This window comes from Triturus cristatus, chromosome 7 (assembly GCF_964204655.1).
Source record: "Triturus cristatus chromosome 7, aTriCri1.1, whole genome shotgun sequence".
Taxonomy (NCBI): Eukaryota; Metazoa; Chordata; class Amphibia; order Caudata; family Salamandridae; genus Triturus; species Triturus cristatus.
In genome coordinates, this window is record NC_140590.1 from 1,374,663,211 (window position 1) to 1,374,684,715 (window position 21,505).

General features: G+C 44.5%; 1 protein-coding gene across 1 annotated transcript in view; it reads left to right on the forward strand.

Annotated features, from left to right (window-relative positions):
- Positions 1 to 21,505, forward strand: part of ITCH (itchy E3 ubiquitin protein ligase) — an 811,820-nt gene that overhangs the window by 277,266 nt on the left and 513,049 nt on the right. Inside the window, exon 5 of the mRNA XM_085619094.1 lies at positions 10,312 to 10,449. Within this exon, the coding sequence (XP_085475220.1) occupies positions 10,312 to 10,449 (138 nt within the window). The remainder of the gene's footprint in view (positions 1 to 10,311; positions 10,450 to 21,505) is intronic.

Genomic DNA, 21,505 nt, shown 5'->3' on the forward strand with positions numbered 1-21,505 from the left:
ATCAGTCACCCCTCTAGCTGGGTGCCTTATGCCAATGGTGTGGGCACAGGAGCAGGAGCCCTGTGCCCCTACAGTGCCCAGGCCCATTCCTGGGCACAATAAGTGCAGTGCTGCCATTTAAGAGTACATGGTGCTGAGAGCTCGTTAAACACGAGCTCCACAGCACCATAATGGCAACACTAAAGACTGAGAAGTTTGGTATCAAACTTCTCAGCACATTAAACCCACACTGATGCCAGTGAGGGATTTAATGTACACAGCACCCCAGAGGGCATCTCAGAGGTGCCCCCTTACACCTAACCTCCAATCCACGTCTGCTCTGAGGCTGCCTAGGCTGCCACCCAGCAGACATGTAGCTGGACCCCTGGGTAGGAGAGCCCCTGCTCTCCTGGGCCAGCAACAATGCACATCCTGGGCGAGGTGCTAAATCTCCTCCCCCAGGATGGGCAGGGGGAAGCTTCAAAGGCATGCCGCCTCTGTGAGCTTCCCCAGGCCCCTGCAACCCCCCACTCTGGCGGGAAGCTTTGGCCAGAAACCCCAAATAAGGACAGGGGATGTGCCAGCCTGCCAACCCCACCCCTCAGGTGGGGGAGGCGAGGTGAAGCACATCTCCGGGCTCTCGCCATCTTGAAGATGGGGAGCCCTACCCTATCAGGACTAGGCTACTGCCCCCCTCCCACAGGAGAGAGGCAGGATAGGGGGTGTACCCACCCCAGGACAGGGACCCATTGGTCCCTGCCTTTCACCTACCTATAACGCCCCTAAATCTAGTATTTAGGGGCTCCCTGAACCTTCCTTCCCCAGATTCCAGATTCAAAACTACGAAGAGCAAGAAGAAAGAAGACCTGCCCTGCAGCTGCTGAAAAGAGGAAGACACCAACTGCTTTGGCTCCAGCCCTACTGGCCTGTCGACCCTCGAACCTGCCCCTGCTCCAACCCGGCATCTCTTGTGGCTAGCAACCTCACCACCCCGGAGGACCTGGCTAGCTTTTGGCTCTAAGCCCCTGGGACTCCCATGAGTAGAGGCTCTACTCAAAACCTATCTCTAACCCCTGGCAGCAGCCGGAACCGCGAACCCAGCACACTCTGCACCAGCCGAGCCTGGCCAGTGCCGGAGTGAATAAAGACCCTGAGGACGACCCCACGGCGACTGTGACCCCGAGTCCGGCACCCAAGGACCTCCCTCGACACTCCTGAAGAAGCCTGCAGCCTCAGAACAAGGTGACCCCCAACCGCGATCAACAGAGGGTAAGATTTCCCGACACCAAAAAGCACCCCTGCACGCGGCGCCCCACGGCCCCCTGTGCCCAATCCCGGGGTACCTACCTATCCTCCAACTACCCAACTTACCTCTCGTCCCCGAGCCTGCAGTCTTTTTCTAAACCGGAGATTTCCCATTGAAATCCATTGAGCGCCCGAAGGCTCAAAAGCCCTCTGCACCCAGCCGCCCGAGTGGCCCTGGCAGTGAAAACTCTACACCTACCTACTTCCCCACTTGCCCTGAGTAAGTGACTAGGAGCCCAGCTCCCACAGCCGCGTGGCTTGCCAGTCAGCAGCCACCAACCAAGGCCCCCTATCCCTCATAGGTTAACATTGGGCCTAACTCTCTGCACCCGGCCGCCCTAGAGCCGCTGAGGGTGAACCAACTGTACCTACCTGACCCTGGGAGACCCCTGAGTCTGTGCCCAGAACCTCAACTCTGCCAGTTGAGCACTTACCCTTAAACCGCAAACTCTATTTTCCTCATAGGGTAACATTGACTGGCTTTTTCCTGAAATTTCTTCTAAGTGTGGACTTTTCAAATCTTAAAATATTCACCAAAAATCAGCCGAGTGACAAAAACGAATTTACTCACCTGCTCTTAGGTGAGCTCCCAGTGCTGGATCTTGGTGCCCAGCACTGAGTCTGAAAAATACTTACAACTGTACTTACCCTTAACTCATTTTTCTTCCATAGGAAACCATTGACTGTTTTTCTGTGAAATTTGTTCTAAGTGTCGATTTCTGCAATCTTTAAATATTCTTCAAAAATCGTATAATATCTGAAAACGTAATTACTTACCTGTTTTGGATAAAGGTCCCAGTACTGAGTCTAGGCACCCAGTACTGGATTACAAAAGTAACGAGAACATACTGTACCTGTAACCTGAATTTTCTTCCATAGGGAATCATTGACTGTTTTCTCTGAAATATTTTCGAAGTGTCAACTTTTAAAATAGCTAAATATTAGTTAAAAATCATTACAGTAATTAAGTCGACTTTCATCACTTGATTCTGAGAACTGACCCAGGACTGAATCTAGGATCCAGTCCTGGAATTCCAAAAGTAATCTAAAAAGTAATCTGTTGTAAATAACTTGAATTTACCATTGAGCTCAATGTATTGTTGTGTTTAAAAATAGAGTTTCCTACTGCAACCACTTGTAACCGTTTACCAAAGTCTATTGCATATTGCAAAAGTATTTATATGAAACATCTCCTGCTGAGAAAGTATATTTTAAATCCAAGTGTTGGTTCTAAAATAAAACAAGCATATATTTTTTATATATAAACCATTGGCCTAGAGTTCAGTTATTGAGTGTGTGAGACCATTTGCTGACTGAGTGTGTACAACAAATGCTTTACACTGTCCACTGATACTGCCTTACTGCTCGACCAAGCTACCACTTTAGAGAGTAAGGTTATATCTAACTTTAACCTCTGTCAAACCCTGGGGGACTGTGGATTCTGTACACCCTGTTCCTATTAAGGAACAGTATATACAGAGCCACTTTCTCACAGGTGTGTGAAGTCTTTTACAGACATTTTGCAGAAATGTTTATTTCGTGCAACATCCATAAATAAAGTTTCTTTTAGATCAAAACAGGGCCTCATATATGAGAAATGGGAGGGTGTCACAGATTAGTTGCAATAATATTAGCGAACTGCTGCTGTTGCAATGTTGAAAGCACACATCACTATCCATGAATATTAAATGTAACAACTTTAGAATTTGCACGTTGTTGCCTGTGCCATGTCAGTGGCCTGGCCAAAGAGGGCATGAAAGGGCTGAAACTGGTTCATAAATTCAAAACTGTTCCGAACAGGGGACCCCAAAATACAATTGACCCCGGACCCCCAAAATCCTGAAAATGTTCCTGTCCTACCCTAAAATAGAAGGGCAACATCCCCCTATTCAAACCGAATAGAACAATATTAATAATTTGCGCAAAACCACACAAACAACTTAGGAGGGGGTGGTGCCTGCTAATGGAGTAAGTAGTCTGATAGTGCAACATACCATCTGTCTAAGGCACTACTGGTAGGCAGGTGTTTCCTCTTCCCGCCCCCATACCACGAAAGTTATACAATGCCAGCTATGCTAGAGATTGCAACACTTCTGCCCCCGTTAAATCACCATGGAAACCAATGGACCTGCTGGTGGTTGTGCATCTTTGGGTAGGCCAGGTCTGAAGCCGGATTATAGCGTAGAATCTAATTTAGGGTCTATAGTCCTACCGTGCATCACTTCTTCACATACGTTTGAAAGCTGTTTGGACTCTTGAGTTGTTTAGTTTCGCAGCTGCTGCCACTGCACGCAATCTGTCCCGTTCAGATTGATCTTTGGTAGGGAAGCCCCTGCGATGGGGCCCGCTCCAGAAGCGAGTTAGTTTAGGTGCATGGACCTGTGGTTGGACAGTAGTTGTTTTATTGCACTGTGATTGTTTTGATCATGTACCATACCTTATGCAGGTCTATGAAGAATTTGCCTCCAGTGTCTGTGATCTCTCTGAGCTTCACTGAAAAAAGTGTCCCATATTTTACGCCCATCTGGCATAGGTTATTTTTAACCTCCATAACCAGACACCCTTTGTTTTTGTTGCCCCAAGCATTCATTGCGCCCTTTAGGAGGGTGCCACCACTCCTCTCGTGCCCCCACCCCCTCATGCAAAGCTGTGGGCAGAAGTAGGAGAAAATAAAATATTAACGTGAGTTATTGTAATTTTTTTTCTCTGTGTTTCACTGCTACAAAACAAGGGGGCGACACTCCTGTACCTTAGCAGAGTTTTAGGTCAGCTGAGTCCACTGGCAGCGTAGGGTCATAGACCCTGTGATGGTAGTTGATTAAATTGCTCAGAAACAGGGCATTTTTTGGATTGATGGCACACCTTGCAGACTACTGAAACAGGAAAGTAAATGCTCTGCATCGTATCGTCACCACCTATGGGAAGGAACCTCACACTGAAGTGATGTACACGGCCTTCTCATAATGGGGATGGGTCTGTGTGGATGTTACAGCTATTGCCCTGACCAAGCAGTGTCCCCAGTTTTGTGCCATACACTTCATCCATTCTCTTTGAATGATTTCTTGGGAAATGTCCTCAGGTTCAATTGGTCAGGGGGCCTGCTAATGCATTTCTATTGATTACACTTCCCTTGTGAGTCCTGCAGACGGTGTGGGAAGATCAAGCATAATTAGTCCAGATTGCCCCAGACTAGGTGAGGATGGTTTGTAATGGCAATCTGCAGGCAGTCTAACTTTAGCTCCCTCCGTCTCACACAGGGTGAACCTGCTCTATGAGCAGAATGGTTTTGTCTGGCACCCCAGCCTCAAACTCTGTGGAAATTAAGAAGTTCCAGCTAGACCCCTTTAGCACACCATCTGAAGTTGCAAAAATCATCTTGGCTGCCAGGAAATGCACTACAAAATCCATTTATGTGGATACTTAGGTTTATTCATTCGAAGTTGGATGGTCAAATACATTTCTTTAAGCCTTTCCAATGTGTTTCATGCTGCCTCTTGCTTAGCAGGGCTATTTTAAAAGATAATTCGGATACCTTGTCCAACTTCCAGTCTTCCTGACAGACACTGTTGTTTATATTGCCAGTAGTGGTGAGTTTAAGGCATATTTGATTTATTTCTCATGCTTTGTTCATTGTTCCTCATTGGGATTTCAGTTTTGTTGACTTTTCCCATTCAAGCCGATGCACAGTTGCATGGTTTGCCTTCTCACTATGAAAACTGTCTTTTTGGTGGCAATTACTTCGTTCCCTGGAGTCCCCAGTGATCTACAGACCCACCCACCCCGTTTGACAACTGTTCACAGTAATCTCCCTGGATAAACTGTTTTCCCTCACCTGTACATCATTTCTTTTTAAAGTAGTAACTGCTTTTTGCATAGGCCAGTCTGTTATCCTTCTGTCTTTCTTCCTTCCTCCTTCCGTCTCCTTATCCGACCAAGGAGGGAGAAGCAGTTGCATAGGTAGGCTGAACAGCAGATGTACGGTATCCTGCTACATCAGCTACACTCAATAGGACATAGTGTATAATCCCCTCTTAATGAATTTCACTGCAGCCAATAGGGGCAAAGCTGTGACCAGACTTACTATTCACATTATATTATCATTTGTATTAAGTTATGCTAAGCTTGGTCCAAGAAAGATCTGTCTGGTATTTGTGAGCAGTCCACAAATGCTAAGACTACTTCCATGGCTCTCTCCTGTGATGGGCTGCCATTAGTTCACATCTGCCAGTCAGTTACATGTTCATTCTTCCATGCTTTCTTTACTGCTTTACACCTCAAGTATGCAGTAATAAAAAAAAATTCAGAACTATGTTGCATGATTTTCTTCGTTAATCAGCTCTACTTAATTCCACTTCTGGGAGAATATTGGTTTGGGATGGACTCCTAAGAAGAGGAAAATGTGTGTAGATGTATTCATCAGAAGAAAAGGTTGCTTAATTTTGGTAATATTTCTGGTAGATACTTTTCCGCAACTTCCTCACCACCTTCCGACCTCCCTAGTGAGTTAATCTTTTGATTCATAAAATCTCAAGGTAAGGATCAACATAACTTATAATTGGCACTGTATTTGATGGTCTTGGTTCCTTTCTGCATGCTTTGTTCGGGCATGGAAAATAAAATGATAAACACAAACATGCCAGTTGGTGCTGTATATATACACCAGTGGTGTCACATAGTGTGCGATCGGCATGGGTCACCTTGTGGGTGCTATTGCTGGGAGAGGGAGAAAAAAGCTTCTAGATCCAGTCTGCTTCTTGGAAGATATTCCTAAAATGAGGAAGCTGCTGGATGATATTGTATCCACAGAAATATTGATACACTGGACACTGGGTCAAAGTCCTTCTATTTTGTGTGCTAGGAAAAATTGGGTCCTAGTGAGGGACCTTAATTTGGTCTTGACGTTTCTCATGTGTGCACCTTTCAAATCTCCTGGCTTTAAGGGCTGTCTTTCATTGTGATTACTGTAGTTTGCAGTGCGAGTGAGCTTTAGATAGTGTTGAAGCAACCTCCCTGCACCACCTTTATCTTGGACAAACTGGTGCTGAGGAATCAGACAGCCTTTTTGCCTAAAGTCTTGATTCCTTTCCATATTGGGCAATCCATCACTCTGACAGTTTTCTTTACCACTTTTTCCCTCGAAAGAGGAGATGAGGCTTCAAGAGTTAGACCCTAGACGGGTTTAAGCTTTTATATTGATCATACCAGAGAACAACTTGTCGACGATTGCCTTTTTACGGGATTCTCAGGTGTGACAAAAGGAGAGGCAATGCAAAAGATGACCTTATTGAGATGGCTAGTCCTCTGCATTAAGATCTGCTTTGCACTGGTCAAGAAGCCGCCTCCTGAAAGTTCTACAAGCCCATTCCCCCAGGGTTAAAGCAGCTACCACTGCGTTGTCGTGGGGAGGGCCTGTACTTGACATTTGCCGGGCTGCGACATGGGCATCAGTACAGACATTCATAAAGCACTACTTCCTTAACAGCCAGGTCTGGCGGAAAAGCTATTTCGTCCTCTCAGTCCTACAACACTTCTTGAACCGAGTCCACTCTGTAAGCCTCCATCTTAGATACTGCCTTGGTATTTTTTCTAAGGAGAGGAGTTTGCAGTTTGAAGAATTTAGCAGGAAAACAAATTACTTTCCTTGGGTAACTCCCTTTCTTGTGGTTAGATAGTCTCACTGTAGATGCTTCCCTACCCTCATACCTCCCCGTTCTTTGGAGTGGCCTCTTTTTAACATCTAAAAAGGTCCCAAAATTAGAAATCAGCACACTATTACCAACAATTTTTCAAGATCTGTGTCTGAGAGCATGAAAAGGGTAAAATAAACTGACGTCAGCTCTCCAGGGTGGCCCTTACATGTGGCTCCTCTCTCTCACTTCCGAGCTGGTACGGAGTTGGGCATTGCTGAAGAAAGGTTTCCAAATCAAGAATGGCAGCTGGGAAGTATTCGAAGGTAAGGAATCTGATGTAGGATAGAATGTCCACCAGAAAGAGCGTTGCCAAAGGTAAGTAAATTATTCTTCTTGGCCCGTTATTACCAGAGACCACAGAAGTACACTGCTGCTCTGGAAACATATTGATGCTTTTTGATATGTAGGCATGCAAACTTCGCTACAGGACCCAGACAAGCTCAAGTTGCTCTTACACAGCAAGATTTACTTTTGACCTTACGAGCCCGAATCTAATTGTCAAATTCACAAAGCCACTACAGCTTGCGAAATGTGTTGGTGGGCCTATGTATTGTATTGTACTGCAGCCTTTATATGGCATTTACTACCCCTAGGTGAGGTGCTGAAACGCATGCCTACATGGGTAGCATGCTGTACTGTGCAGGGAGTGTGGTTGGTAGGATGTTGTCTTTGTTTTGGTCCGGTGTGGGAAGAGTTTCCATGTCATGCCTGATGACGACGGAAGTGTGGTTTTCCTGTTTTGGTATGCAGCGTATAGCAGTGTGTTGGATGATGAAGTGTGAGAGACAGATGCACATTTTTTTTTTTATTTGAAAATTGTTTTTATTCGTCAACAAACACATATATTGCCGGCCCCTGTAGCCCAGAGGTATCGGCCCAAGCAGCACACTAATCATGACATTGACAGTTTTATCATAATAGGATACTTGGAATGCATTTCAGATGAAAACCAACCCCCAAACTCTTCCCCCTCCCCCCCGACCGCACCATACTGTATTCAACCAACGACAGCGTGCATGAGCATAAGTCAGACAGATCCATCCCCAGTCCCTGCGTGTACCCCCCCCTCCGGGGGAAGCTAGATGAGCCCCTCCTCCCGCTCCTCTGGAACTGGCTCCAGGGGGAGACCCCTATAGTCTGCCCACCTCTTCCATATCTTGTAGTGTTTACGGGGGCACACCCTAGCTGCAAAAATAGGGAGCTCCAGGCCCATATTAAAGTCCAAGCCCCTCCTCCACACGTTCAGCGAGGGGGCAGTCGGCGCTTTCCATGCCCGCGCGATATCCCTCTTGGCCAGTGTGAGATCCAGCATCAATAAGTGCCACTTGTATATGTTGCCACCAATGTCCTCCATAATGTGCAGGAGTGTCAGCTTGGGGTCCGCGGGGAGATTCCAACCCAATACCTCGGATAGACAAGGCAGTACCCCTCTCCAAAACCGAGACAAAGACCCACAAAGCCACACGGTGTGAAAGAAGGAGCCCTCCTCCCGGACAGATGCACATTTTTATGGTTTTCCGTATGCTAGTAGCTTTGAACAGCTCTACAGGTCCCTTTGACTTGTCTTTTGAAATAGTCTGCTGGTTACACGAATTAGACCGCTGGTATACTTAGCCAGTAGTAGTCAAACAGTTTAACTGTTCTGTACTTAAATTTACATAAAGCATATATTTTAGGTCTCTGTATGGTTTAAGGAATTAGACAGTGCTAATAGATGGGCATAGAGGTGAGAGCTTTATGTTCGAGGCATGTGTACTGTAGATACACATGCTTTGCATACTCCTGCCACCTAGTGTTGGGTCCGGATGTTTGCAAGTTGTTTTTTTTCCGAAGTAGTCTTTCCTAGTTACGAGGTAAGGTGACCCCTCATTTCGGTGATAGTGCGCATGGGCATCGACTCCATTGTTAGATTGTTTTCTTTCCGCCATCGGGTTCGTACGTGTATTGCTGCGTTCCGGTTTCAATCCGTCCTTCGGGTTTCCCTCAGTGTGCAATCCACTCTAACCTCGATGGTAATATTGTACGTGTTTCCCTCTTTCCGCGTATCCATTCGATCTGAAAGTCTGACCTTCGGTCGAAAACATAGTGGGCGGCCTTCGGGCCTAGCCGTGTCGCCCCACTCCTCTGCCGATGGAACTGACTCCGTTTCAATTCTCTCCTCGGTGCCGCTCGAAGAACCCTCCAATCTACTCCAGGTCTGTAACTTGTGCTTATCACCGGAGCACAAAGAAGAAGACTGTGACGCCTGTCGCTGGTTCAGATCGAAAAAGACTCTTCTAGATTGTCGGGCTCGAAGAGAAGAAATGCAGCACCAAAACACTCAACAGACTTCGGAGCTCTTCGTAGAAGAATCCGAACAAGAAGAAGCGGCAGCTGCAGAAGATGAGGAGGCCTTCTCGGTCAAAGAATCCGATTCCGGCCTCGAGATAGAGTTGGAGTCAGAATATATTCCAGCGGGACAGGGTGTTGTGAGTACCAAAAACCCCGTACCCCATAAGCTATGTTCCACTAACCATAAGGCTTCAGCACCACCTCTGCCTTCAGGCCTTGGTCGGCACCAAGATGACGTTTCTGACCCCCCCACCCTCGGGCCTGCCACTGAAACAAGTAGTCAACCCTTCCGGCTCAGGACTGAGCCAAGGAAAATAGTCTTTGGACCCAAAACATTCCGCTCCGAAGGACAAATCTGGTTCAGAGCCTAAATCCTACGTCCCAAAACAAAAGTCTGCTTCAGAGCTGAAACCTTCCGCTTCAAAACAAAAAGCCACTTCGGAGTCGAAACCTTCCGCTTTCAAGGACAAGGCCTAAATCGAAAGAAGATATTTCAGATCCACAGGAAACAATCTTAGACATTATGAACGACAGATTGGATCCAAAGCAGAACATGCTTTACATCAATCCAGACACTGGACACATATTAGCCAAAACTCCTTCCAAAAGGAAGGTTAGTTCAGAGGACACTGGATACAAAATCCCCCTTAAGAAGAAGGACATTGCTACAAGTCCTATACATCTTACTTTGCTTTCCCCTCCACCCTAAAACCCACTGAACATGCTCATCATTTCTCAACCTAGTGGATGATAAAATAACTTCTCATTGCCAACATAAAAGCTATTGTTAACTTTTGTTGATACCCTTTGTTATGTATAAGAGCATTATTGCCATTCAATGGGTTTTTCCTTCAACAGACTGCAGAAATCCTGATTTAGGATGTTACATTTAAAAAATGTTTTGTACAGGTTGCCATGGAAGGTCTTGCATCATGAACTGCTATATTAGTTGAATATACATGTTTTCACCGGTCATATGAAATGCATGTGTCTTTTATAATTTCAGTGGAAGAGGTGGTGGTGTCCCTACAGCTAGTTGGTGACAAGGAGCCAGCAGAAGTAATAGGGGACCTGTCAGTTTGTCTTGATGGGATGCAGGTAGATCCTGATCACTTGCTCAATGGCGATGCGACGTTTGGCACAGGTACATTTTGTATTCGGTTTTTTTATTGTGTGTGCTACAAGTTGAATAGAACATTGCAGTGTGACACGTAGTTAAGAGTATTGTGCAATAGGCATAACATTTCATGAATAATTACATGTCGGGGATAACAAAACTGCACAGAATCTAGCCAGGGACACGGAGAAGCTCATCAATACAAGCACGTTTGCAGAATCATAGTGGCGCTTTGCTGAGGAAGAATATTGTCTTTTGGTGGTTCTAAAGCATGCTGTAATGTTTGTGGGACTAAATCTGAAGTTTAGAGTTTTACAGGAGTGTACTTCTTTTTCATTAGGGGTGTGAGAACACTTAACAACTCTATGTTTCTATTTATACTTTCAAGGGAGGGTGTCCCTGTGAGGGGCTGCTATTGATCTTGCTAGAGGGAGGAAAGAATGACTCATTGAAGGGGTCTCCCTACTTGCCTAAGCCTGGAATACTTTAGCAACCCTCTCCCTTTTGGTCTTAAAAGGCATGGATGTATTCTAGTGGCACAAGCTAAGGAACTGCATTGGGCAATAATACTCAGTATCCTAGTATAGTACAGTTGGGCGAGGGGCTCGGAACCAGCAGCCCATGGATCGCTCAATTTATAAGATCAGATATAATAACTGCAAACCGCTGCTCCATAAGTAAGGAACATGATTACATTATACTGGAATTGGTTAGTAGGGATATAGTGGATGGTCTGGTCAACTTGGACCTCTATACCTTACCACCGAATGGATCTATGATCCAGTTTAAACACTCCACCGAGTAAAATGCTGGTATTTGGTCCAAAGAGTGGGAGTCAAACAGTTTGTCAATTGGGTAATACCCACAATAAAACACACAGGGGGCAGACCGAGATTGTGGCAGATCACATTTGCAGGGTTTGCCATCGTGCTGTGCCCCGACCAGTTTGATGGAGGATGGACCTTACTTTCGTACACTTACTGATTTAGAACAACCTATGGGTTTCTGTGTGAGTGATGACGTGGGAGTGCAATCCCTTGTGCCGACGGACTCTGTGCCACTCACCATGACTAATTTGATCAGTGACTAGGCAAGTCAATCCCCTGTACTCTCCGAGCCTGCTTAGAAACTGAGGCTACTGTCTTGGAACTTAGCAGGCCTTAAGTCCACGGTTATATCCAAGCAGTGTGGGAAGTTTGGCGACAGTTATGATATATGTCTCTTCCAGGAGACATGGGCCTCTGATAAAATGTATAGAGCGAGTTTTTCCAATTATAGTGTTGAAGCAGTACCGTCAACCAAGGGCCGCCCTGCTGGGGGACTTATTTGGACTAAAACAAATGTATGTGATAACATCAATAAGTATGATATAAATTCTAGGAATCTATTAGCCCTGAACATCAAAGGTGCTACTAGCAATAGAGCAGTGCTTTTGGTTAACATCTATAATAGATTTCTCTCCCAGCATCAGGGTTTCCCTACTGTGCTGGCTGGTCCTTGATGATTTCCTGGTAAGAGAAGGGGCCTTGCACAACATAGTTCTTACAAGGGATCTGAATGTTTCCTTCGAACCCCTCAAGGCAACAATGAATGTCACAGATGAAGAGGATGCTGAATGGGGCATCCCGCCCCTGAAACAAGCGAGGTCTGTTAAGAAGGTGAGGGCAGCATTTCAAGTTGCTTCTCTCACTTGTAAATATGGGTTGCGGGCAAGTAACTGACGCTCTATCTCTGACCAAGATCCAAGTTATATGAGCTAACTGTAAAACAAGGATTGATTATATCCTGCTTGATGTACTCCTCTAGTGTAAGCTATTGGACATGTGGGTTACTAAGAGATCAAATAGCAATCATAACGCCTTAACACTAGAACTATCTGATGTGTTGATTTCCCCCAAGCCTCTCTCTGAAGAGAGATTGCTAAATCCAACCATTCTTAGCAATGACAGAAGGGGTGCTAAGTGGCCCAGGATCAAAAGGAGCACTGATACTCTGGCACAAATCTATGTATGTATGTATATGTATGTATAGGATTAATAAAGCGCAGGAATCACCCCGGAGGGTTATCTCCGCGCTATCTTAATGGGAAAGTCAGACGAACATGTGCAGATAGAAATTAAACTCTGAATAATGAGTTTCCTAAAGCGTAAAAGATTGGAGCATTTACGCAGGTCCACAGGTAAGGTGTTCCAAAATTTCGAGGCCAGATGCACAACAGTTTTGCCACTTGTTCTAAGCTTCTTAAACCGGAGAACCACTAACAGCCTTTTCCCTTCCGATCTAAGAGGACGATTCGGACAGTAGACTTTGAATTTACCTGCCAGGTTGCTGGGGCTCGTGCCATAGAGAGCTTTATGGGTGAGACAACCGAGCTTGAAATTAATTCTCTGGCGGATAGGGAGCCAGTGAAGCTCTTTTAGTAAAGATCCTACCGAGGTACAAGGTGTTTTTTTTAGGGCCAGCGGGCGGCCACATTTTGAACAATCTGCAGTCTGCTGAGAAGGGACTCATTAGCAGCTGCCAGCAGAGCATTGCAGCAGTCCAAGCGGTCAATAACCAATGCCTGAATCAAGGTTCTTCGCACAGAGTGGCAGCCAGCGAAACACTCTTCGCAGGAGGCGTATGGTATAGTAACGGGTCCCCGTCGTAGTCCTAGCTTGGTCTTTTATGGGTATCAGGACATCTACGCAAACCCCCAAGTTTTTTGCCACTGAGGTTGGAGAGGGGGCCGGACCTAATGTAGCAGGCCACCACCTAGGGGACCAGACAGCCTGAGCTGTGCCAAACCACAGGATTTCCGTCTCAGACTCATTTAACTGAAGACAATGGTCCGTCATCCATTCTGATATAGCTAACATACCCTTAGCAAAACGCTGCTCAATATCCTCAGAGTCCTTATCAAAGGTCAGAAGCAGCTGGGTAGCGTAAGAGAGTAAAACCGTGCTCCCTGATAAACTTGGCAAGGAGGGCCGCATAGATATTAAACAAAGTCGGTCTCAAACAAGAGCCCTGGGGCACCCCCTTAGTAAGTTTCAGGTTTTGGGAACGAAAAGGACCCAAGTTGATGGTCTGAGTGCGCTGGTCAAGGAAACTGATGAGCCAGTTGAGTGCCTGACCCTGCAGCCCGGCCTCGCTCAGTTGAAAAATCAATTTCTGATGAGAGACCGTGTCGAAGGCTGCTGTCAGATCCAATAAGACCAGTATCACTGCTTTATTACTATCCAAGGCCATTTTGATATGATCCATAACCCCAATAAGGGTTGTCTCTGTGGAATGGTTAGGTCTAAACCCAGATTTTGAAGGATCCAAAACAGTGTGGTTATCAAGGTAGTCCATTAGCTGAGTGTTGACATAGCTCTCCACCATTTTACTCCTCAGCGGGAGGAGCGAAATGGGACGGTAATTTGAGTGTGTGTCAGCAGGCAGCTGATTTTTTTTCTTAAAAGGAATCACTTGAGCGGATTTCCAGTCCAGTGGTAAAATACCTTCGCGCAAAGAGGTATTCAGAATTTCATTGATAGGGGTGGCTAGAAGAGGGGCAAGCAGGGCATATTTGTATGCTGGCAAAACATCTAGGGGGAGCCAGATTTCGCCGTACTAAGCATGGCTTCCACCCGAGAGATCTGGATAACTCTGAAACAATCCAGGCCCACATTTTAGTCCTCCACTACTTGAGGACTCTGGTCAGTGTGCTCAGCGTGATCAGAATATTGTAGCTCATTCACTGGTTGATTTGACTACTTGTGGATCGGAAGTGCAACCCAAGTTAGATATATTTATGAGTTAATTGGGCCAGATTAAAAAGGTTTTTTTGTATGAGAAGGGGCAAGGTAAATGGTAATAACAAGATTGAGTGGTATGATGAGTGTTGCAAGAGTAGAATTGATGGGGGCTATTAAAATTGGTTTGAGGAGTATGGTAGCCACAAAAAGGAAATTTTAAAAAAATGTCTGAATTGAGGTAAAAAGGAAGTAGCATGAAGGATTTTGGAGAGACCTACTAGTTGTAGCGCAAGCTAAAAATAGTAAACTGGTTTTGCATTTGATATCCAAAGGATCTACAACGTTCTAACAGCAGAGGAAGACTTTCACATACAGCCACAGACTTGGGTTAACCATTTCAGTTTGTTGCATGTTTAGCAGGGATCAGGCGATTATAGCCACACTCTGGGTGTTAGTTGAACTGAGCCTAATATATAAATCATAAGCGTAATTTGTACATTTTGCTAGTTTGCACAGTGAACCGTTTTTAAATATTTTAATATTGTTAGCTATTCTTTTACCTTTCTATTGCCATTTTTTCATTTGTCTCAGGCCGCTCTCCGGTACACCACGGCCCTTCCTTGTGCTGATTGAGTGGAAAAAGTCGAGCTCATGGAGGCTGGCTGGGACGTTGGCGGCTGCAATCTTGAGCGGTTGATGTTCTAGTCGTTCCCCACCACTCGTTTTTCTGGACTGTGGTATAGCTATTTAAACCAGGCCCTGATTCGAACTTGCAGGGATCAGACGATTATAGCCACACACTGGGTGTTAGTTAAACTGAGCCTCATCTATAAATTATAAGCGTAATTTGTACATTATAACTTGTACATTGTCTGTGCAGTGGACGTGCGCAGCCAACGCGCCAAAGGCAAGCCTGTCTGCACTTATCTGTGCCTGAACACCGCCAGGAAGGCTACGTCTTTTAGTCTGTCGGTAAGGCATGCCATCCCTAATTTACTCTAGGGCTGAGCTCCTAGAGATAGGAAGTCTCCCCGCAAGAACCACATGCAAGGAGAAGCTACCTTTAGGTTGTGGGGAGGGACCCAGGTTAGGAGTTGCAAGTCGCACCCTGCTACTACCCCTTCAACAAGCATGCATGTGATTCCAGGGCCCTCACATTGCTATCCCATGCCTAAATCGCCACGGGCCAAATGTAAGAACCTTCTATTAAACCAGATACTTGAGAATGCACAGCTATTTCAGGACTTTCAGGGCCTCTAATTTCGTAGTCACTCCATCCCGAAGCATTCGTTCGAGCTCTGGGATCTCCTAGAGACAAGTAAACCTGGCATCTGCTTTATTACAGAAACCTGGTTGCGTATGTTGCCTCCCCTTCTCTTGCGATTGCATTACCGGAAGCCTACAGAGTTATAAGTCTTGACAGATGGCAAGAAAAGGAGGAGGAATAGCCATTGCTCGTCACACTCCTCTAAAAATCTAACTTTTGGATTCAGTCTCTACTCCCAGATTAGAGATGATGATATTCAGATTTGAGACAGCCCCCAAGATAAGCTGGACAGGAGTGCTAGTCTGTCGCCCACCGGGCGACAAAAAAGATTTCAACTCACTGCTTATGGAATGGCTAGCCCCCCCATGTCCTACAAGCAGATTTTTTTTATTTTAATATTAGGAGACTTTATCTATCATTTTGATACCCAGTCAGATCCAGAATGCAACCACTTGTTGGCTGCTATGGAATCTCTTGGTCTCTACCAAAAAGTATTCAGTCCTACACATATAGCAGGACATACACTTGATGGCATTTTTACCACCACCTTGCACATATCAGTTGATCCCCTCCATGGCCCTGACATGAATGGACCATCTAGCCTTCAAGTTTGCTCTTAACATCCCTAAACATAGCAAAACACTTCCAATTGCTCGGAAACTATCACATCCTTGGTGGAAAGTAGCGCCCTCCACTTTCATCCCCGTATTCAAACCACCAGGCATTAAAGATTTCGCGTATTGCGAGCCTGCACTAACCTCATTGGAGGACCCACTTTCTAATGCATTTGACATCATTGCTCCCATGAAATTATATAAGACCCAGACTAAAATCCATGCAGTTCCTTGCTATACTGAAACCCTGAAAATGGTAAAATCGTCTTGCAGAAAGTGGCAACGAAAATGGAGGAAATCTAAATTGGAAGAGGATAAACTTACATTTAAAATCGCATTCAGAGCATATCTAAAAAATTGTAACACTGCTAGAAGAGCCCATCTAGGAAATAAAATTAAGGCTGCAAGCAACTCCTCTAAAGAACTGTTTAAAATTCTTAAAGAATTCACTACCCTTTTGTGGACAGTTTGTCCACTCCCTCTTCCCAAAAGTTCTGTGATAATCTTGCAGATCATTTTGAACTGAAGATTAATATGATTTAGAAATCATTTCAGAACAAGGACACAAAGATACCCTCTGATACCACTTCAGTTGAGTTAGAGCACAACTGTCCAACACTAGAACTTTTCAATTCTGTTACTTCTGACCAAGTGCAGGCCCGACTAAATAAGGTCAAAGCAGGTTCCCCTTCTGGATCTGGCCCGCCACATGTCATTACCTCCCTGGCCGTGGTCCTAATTGCCCCTAACACAGACATCTGTAACCTCTGCCTAAAGACTGCCACCTTTCCACCGAAATGGAAGACAGCACGAATTAGACCTATCCTTAAAAAACCTTCGGCCGATCCTATGGATATGCGGAACTACAGACCCATTTCATTATTTCCCTTTTTTCTAAAATCTAAGAATCTGTAGTGAATAACCAACTGACACACAACCTAGAGTCTAATAAAATATTAGACCACTCTCAGTCGGGTTTCCGTGTTTCTTATTGCACGGAATCAGCTCTAACCGAAGTCACTGATAATATCAAGCTAGCCCTAGACAAGGGGACTCCAGCCATGTTGATGCTCCTTGACCTATTAGCAGCGTTTGATACCATCTCCCATCAGATCTTAGATTAAACACTGAGGGAGTGTGGTATCTGCGGAAATGTACTAAACTGGTTGGAAAATGTCCTATCCGGGACAACACATGTAGTTCAGCTGGACTCTTTCACCTCAAAGTCTAAAACCTTAGTCAAAGGGCTACCTCAGGGTTCGATTCTTAGTCCCACCCTTTTTAACACGCAATTGATAATCACTATGAACACTGATCCTTTGATAACCAAGGCCAAATTTAAAAATTGCATATTGAAGATTGCAGCATGGATGAATGCGAACTTCCATCAACTCAACACAAACAAGACTGAGATTCTCTTGTTTGGAAAAGCCCACGCAGAATGGTCTTCTGATTGGTGGCCCCGAGAATTGGGACACCCCCAAATGCTCCAAAAATCGAGGCATCCTATTAGATGATGGTTATCCATGGATGATCATGTTAAAAGCATATCTGGCACATGTTTTGGCATTATGCGCATGCTTAAAGTATTTCCTTGGATTCCTCTTTCTGCCAGAAAATCCTTGATTCAGGCTTTGATAGTCAGCCGTCTGGATTATGGAAACGCCTTAATGGTCGGTATGAATGAAGGCCTCTTTTCAAGGCTGCAGGTGGTGTAGAACTCAGCAGCTCACCTTGCCCTTAACCTCCCTTCATGATAACCATTTGAACCTCTATTGCCCCAGCTCCACTGGCTGCCCTTAAAGGAAAGTGCTCTATTGAAGCTCTTATGTCTGGTTTTAAATACATTGCAGAGAAGGGGTCCAGACTATCTAAACAATAAACTTCAGCCATATCTTCCCACCCGGCAATTTAGATCTCGCAACCAGTTACGTCTGTGTCCCAAACTCATTAATAAAATTAGACTGGGTGGTTGCGCTTTTTCCTTTCTGGCACCCCACCACTGTTGTAAGTTGCCACTTTTCATTCGCAACTTTTGTAACCAAGTTCAATTTAGAAAACTTCTTAAAACCTGGCTGTTCAACTTCTAACCGGACTGTGCTTGGCCGATGATTGTTTCTGCGGCGCCGAGAGATCCCCTGGGGATGATACGTTGGCTTAATAAATAGTAAATAATAATAATAATATGCAGGGCCGATGGACTTTAGACCAGGGACCAATGAGATGCCTGCTATTCTTTCCACTGATCTAGAACTGGCAACAGATTGAATTATTTACACCATAGAAGAAACCCAGGGGCAATTGCCACACTACAATGAGGTAAAGCACCAGGTCTAGACAGAATTCCGAGTGACCTTTATCTCTCGGAACCCGAAATCTCGATCATAGCTTCAGTGCCATCCTAAAGGGAGCAGACATACCTTATTCTTGGCTAGACACTGAGGTAGTACCTATATTAAAAAAAGGAGATAAAAGCAGCCCGGCAAACTACAGGCCTATCATGATGCCTGATTGATATTGAACATAAATTATTTTGCAGGCATTTGCTAGAGAGACTTTTAGATTGGATAAGAGAAGGGAATAGATTATCGCCCCTGCAGGCAGGGTTTAGAGAAAATACGTGTACCATAGACCAACTATCCCATTTTTGAATGATTTTATGGAAATGTGACAATCAAAAGGGAACATGTATATAATGTTTGTGGACCTGCTTGCCGCATTCGATCTAGTCCCCGGAGTGAAACTATGGGCAACCCTGAATAAGATCGGAGTCTCGAGTAAATTACTGCAGATAATTATAATACTTCATGGGGATAATAACGCTCAAGTTAGATGAGGGTGGAAGGGTGGGCTGACTGATTGAATTAGGGCGATCATAGGCATGCATCAAGGATGTGTACTTGCGCCTACTTTGTTTACCCTGTACATTAATGGACTGAGAGCATCACAAACAGATTGCAGAGGCAATCCCCCCTTGCTTGCTGGTCAAGTAGTGGCATCATTGCTCTTTGCCGATGATATCCTGCTTATTTCCAGGACCCCGATGAGGCTCCAAAATCTAGTTTTGCGGCAGCCTGTGGGAATTTAGGCTGGAAATCAATACCATGAAAACTAAATTCATGGTCTTTAACCCTCGTAAGTCTTTTAGGGACATGATGAAGCTGAGCTTTACTTAACTAGAGCAGGTGAAGCAATTAGACTATCTGGGGGTTAGACTGGCGAACTCATTATCATGGGCCCCACAAATTGTAAAAAGTCAGCATTCACTCCAACATGTAAGCTCTGCTTTAGTTAATAAAAGAAAATGGAGCATTTCAATTTATAGACCAGTAGCTCCAGTTAATCAGGTATATCAAGTTAGGGGCATTGGAGCTGCATTGTATGACGCGGAGCTATGGGGCCAGAATAGTGTAGGGGCTATTGAAAAAAACTAAAATTCCTTTGAGATCAGTCCTGAAACTTACTCGAAATGCCCCCTGACTCCTATGCGCATGGATTTGGGCCTAAAAAATGTAGCACATGAAATTGTTTTCATGCCCCTAGCATATTGGATTCGAATCTGGTCAAATAATTCAGCACTCCCCATGAGAGAATCATTACTTGCGTGTTGACACTAGATACTAGGGGGAGCATTCCGTGGCTCTAATTTATAAAGAGCTGGTTGTATTAATTGGGTATGAGCGAGCTTTGGACTAATCCCAGTAGTATACAAAAAAAAAAAACCTTGCCCCTCCTTAAAAAGAGATAATGGCTCTATGTTCTCTATGTTAACTAAATATGTCTTAACAAAGGATCTACGGGGGAATTAGCAAGGAGGTTTCTGGGTTTTAAAAACAACATGCCTTTAGAGACATTTCTGACCCGCATAGAACCTCCATTAGCAAACTCTTTATATCTGAAGCTTAGCTACTGCTTTCTGTGAATACTTCTGCAAATGTAAGGGTGCTAACAGCTTGCCCATTTGCCCCTCCTGCATGGGCGTTTTTTTGTTTTTCTGCCCAAAATACACTCCGATTAGAAGAACTTGGTTAATTCTGATATGCCGAATCCTATCTGCAAACTGCTTAAAAGATATTATTACGATTTTAAAAAGTGACTGCTTTGAGTGGTTAATTTTTACTGTGTCCAGATATTTGCTACATGCTTGGAGTCTAAGAACCAGAATGTTGAAATTATCCAACAGCCACTGAAATGAGTATTGATGCACTGAAATGTCTCAGATTTTATATTTTGTTTATCATTGTGGAATAGTTTTAATAGATTTTAACAGTTTTAAATGATAGGAAGCTTATATAAGGTTTTAATTATTGGATGATTTAACCTAATCTTGTAATGAAATTGTTTTTAGTAATGGGCTTTTGTTGCACGCGACACTTTGCTAGTATCTCTTTTAGTGTAAATGATACAATGTTGACATCCGCTGTGGCATAAACTTTGGCAAGCTGCCCTGCAAGTATGTACTTTTCTTAGGGGATAGGGAAATTCCTAAGCAAATTGTATGAGGAACAATTTATGTACATGAGCACGATCAGTATCACTTTCACAACGGGTGACATTACTGTTTATGCCTGTACAATTTAATGAGCTTTTTATGTTTTTTACAAAATTGAATAAAGATACAACTACTACTAATAGTGGCAGGGATAAAGGTCGTACTTTGGCCCCATATACCACATGCTAATGTCATATAAGATCTACTTATGACAGTTTCAGCAAGGTTTAACCGCTTACACCTGCTGACATTATCAAAAAAACATTTGGAGAAATTCAGTAACAACTAAAGAGGATTTCCTCCTTTAGTTGGATGTAGAAAAACAAAAACTGATAGCAGCGGGCCATGTTTGTAGCCATTATGGTTGAATCTGAGGATGATTGGAGCAACAGCAGCAGTCGCATGGTACCACATTGTGGTGCTAGGGACTTATTGATTGGAGAACTTATTTGTATCCAGTCTGGTGTCTGTAGATATTCATAAGGTGAGAAATCTGTGGATAGGCAGTGGTCGACTAGAAAAACGTTACTGGAAGTAGGTAATGTGTTCAACAGTGCAGTTGGGGTGCAACCTGAACAGAATTTAAAAAAGTGTGGGAAATGGCCCTTTCTAGGATATTTTTACTCTACTTTTTTTTTCTCCCCTATCACAGTTTTCTGCTGGTCTGGATGCTAGCCTTAGGACTTTGAGCGTGTTTGACACTGCCATTATGCGCCAAAGCTCTGTGCTCATCATTTACATACTGGTGATTGGTGTATACATGATTGGCTGATTTGAGTTAGCTGGACCTCCCTTGTCAAATGGTAAGACATAAACCCAGGGCATGTATCTCAAAAGCTACTCCATGGGCCTGCAGCACTGGTTGTGCATCCTCGGAGGTAGCTCATCGATTGAGCCAGGGGTTTGCCCTGGTGGGGCCTTTGTACACAGGTTAATGTTACTTGGGTTGGCATTTAAAAGCTGTGTTCCAAGGTTCTACATGTCGCTT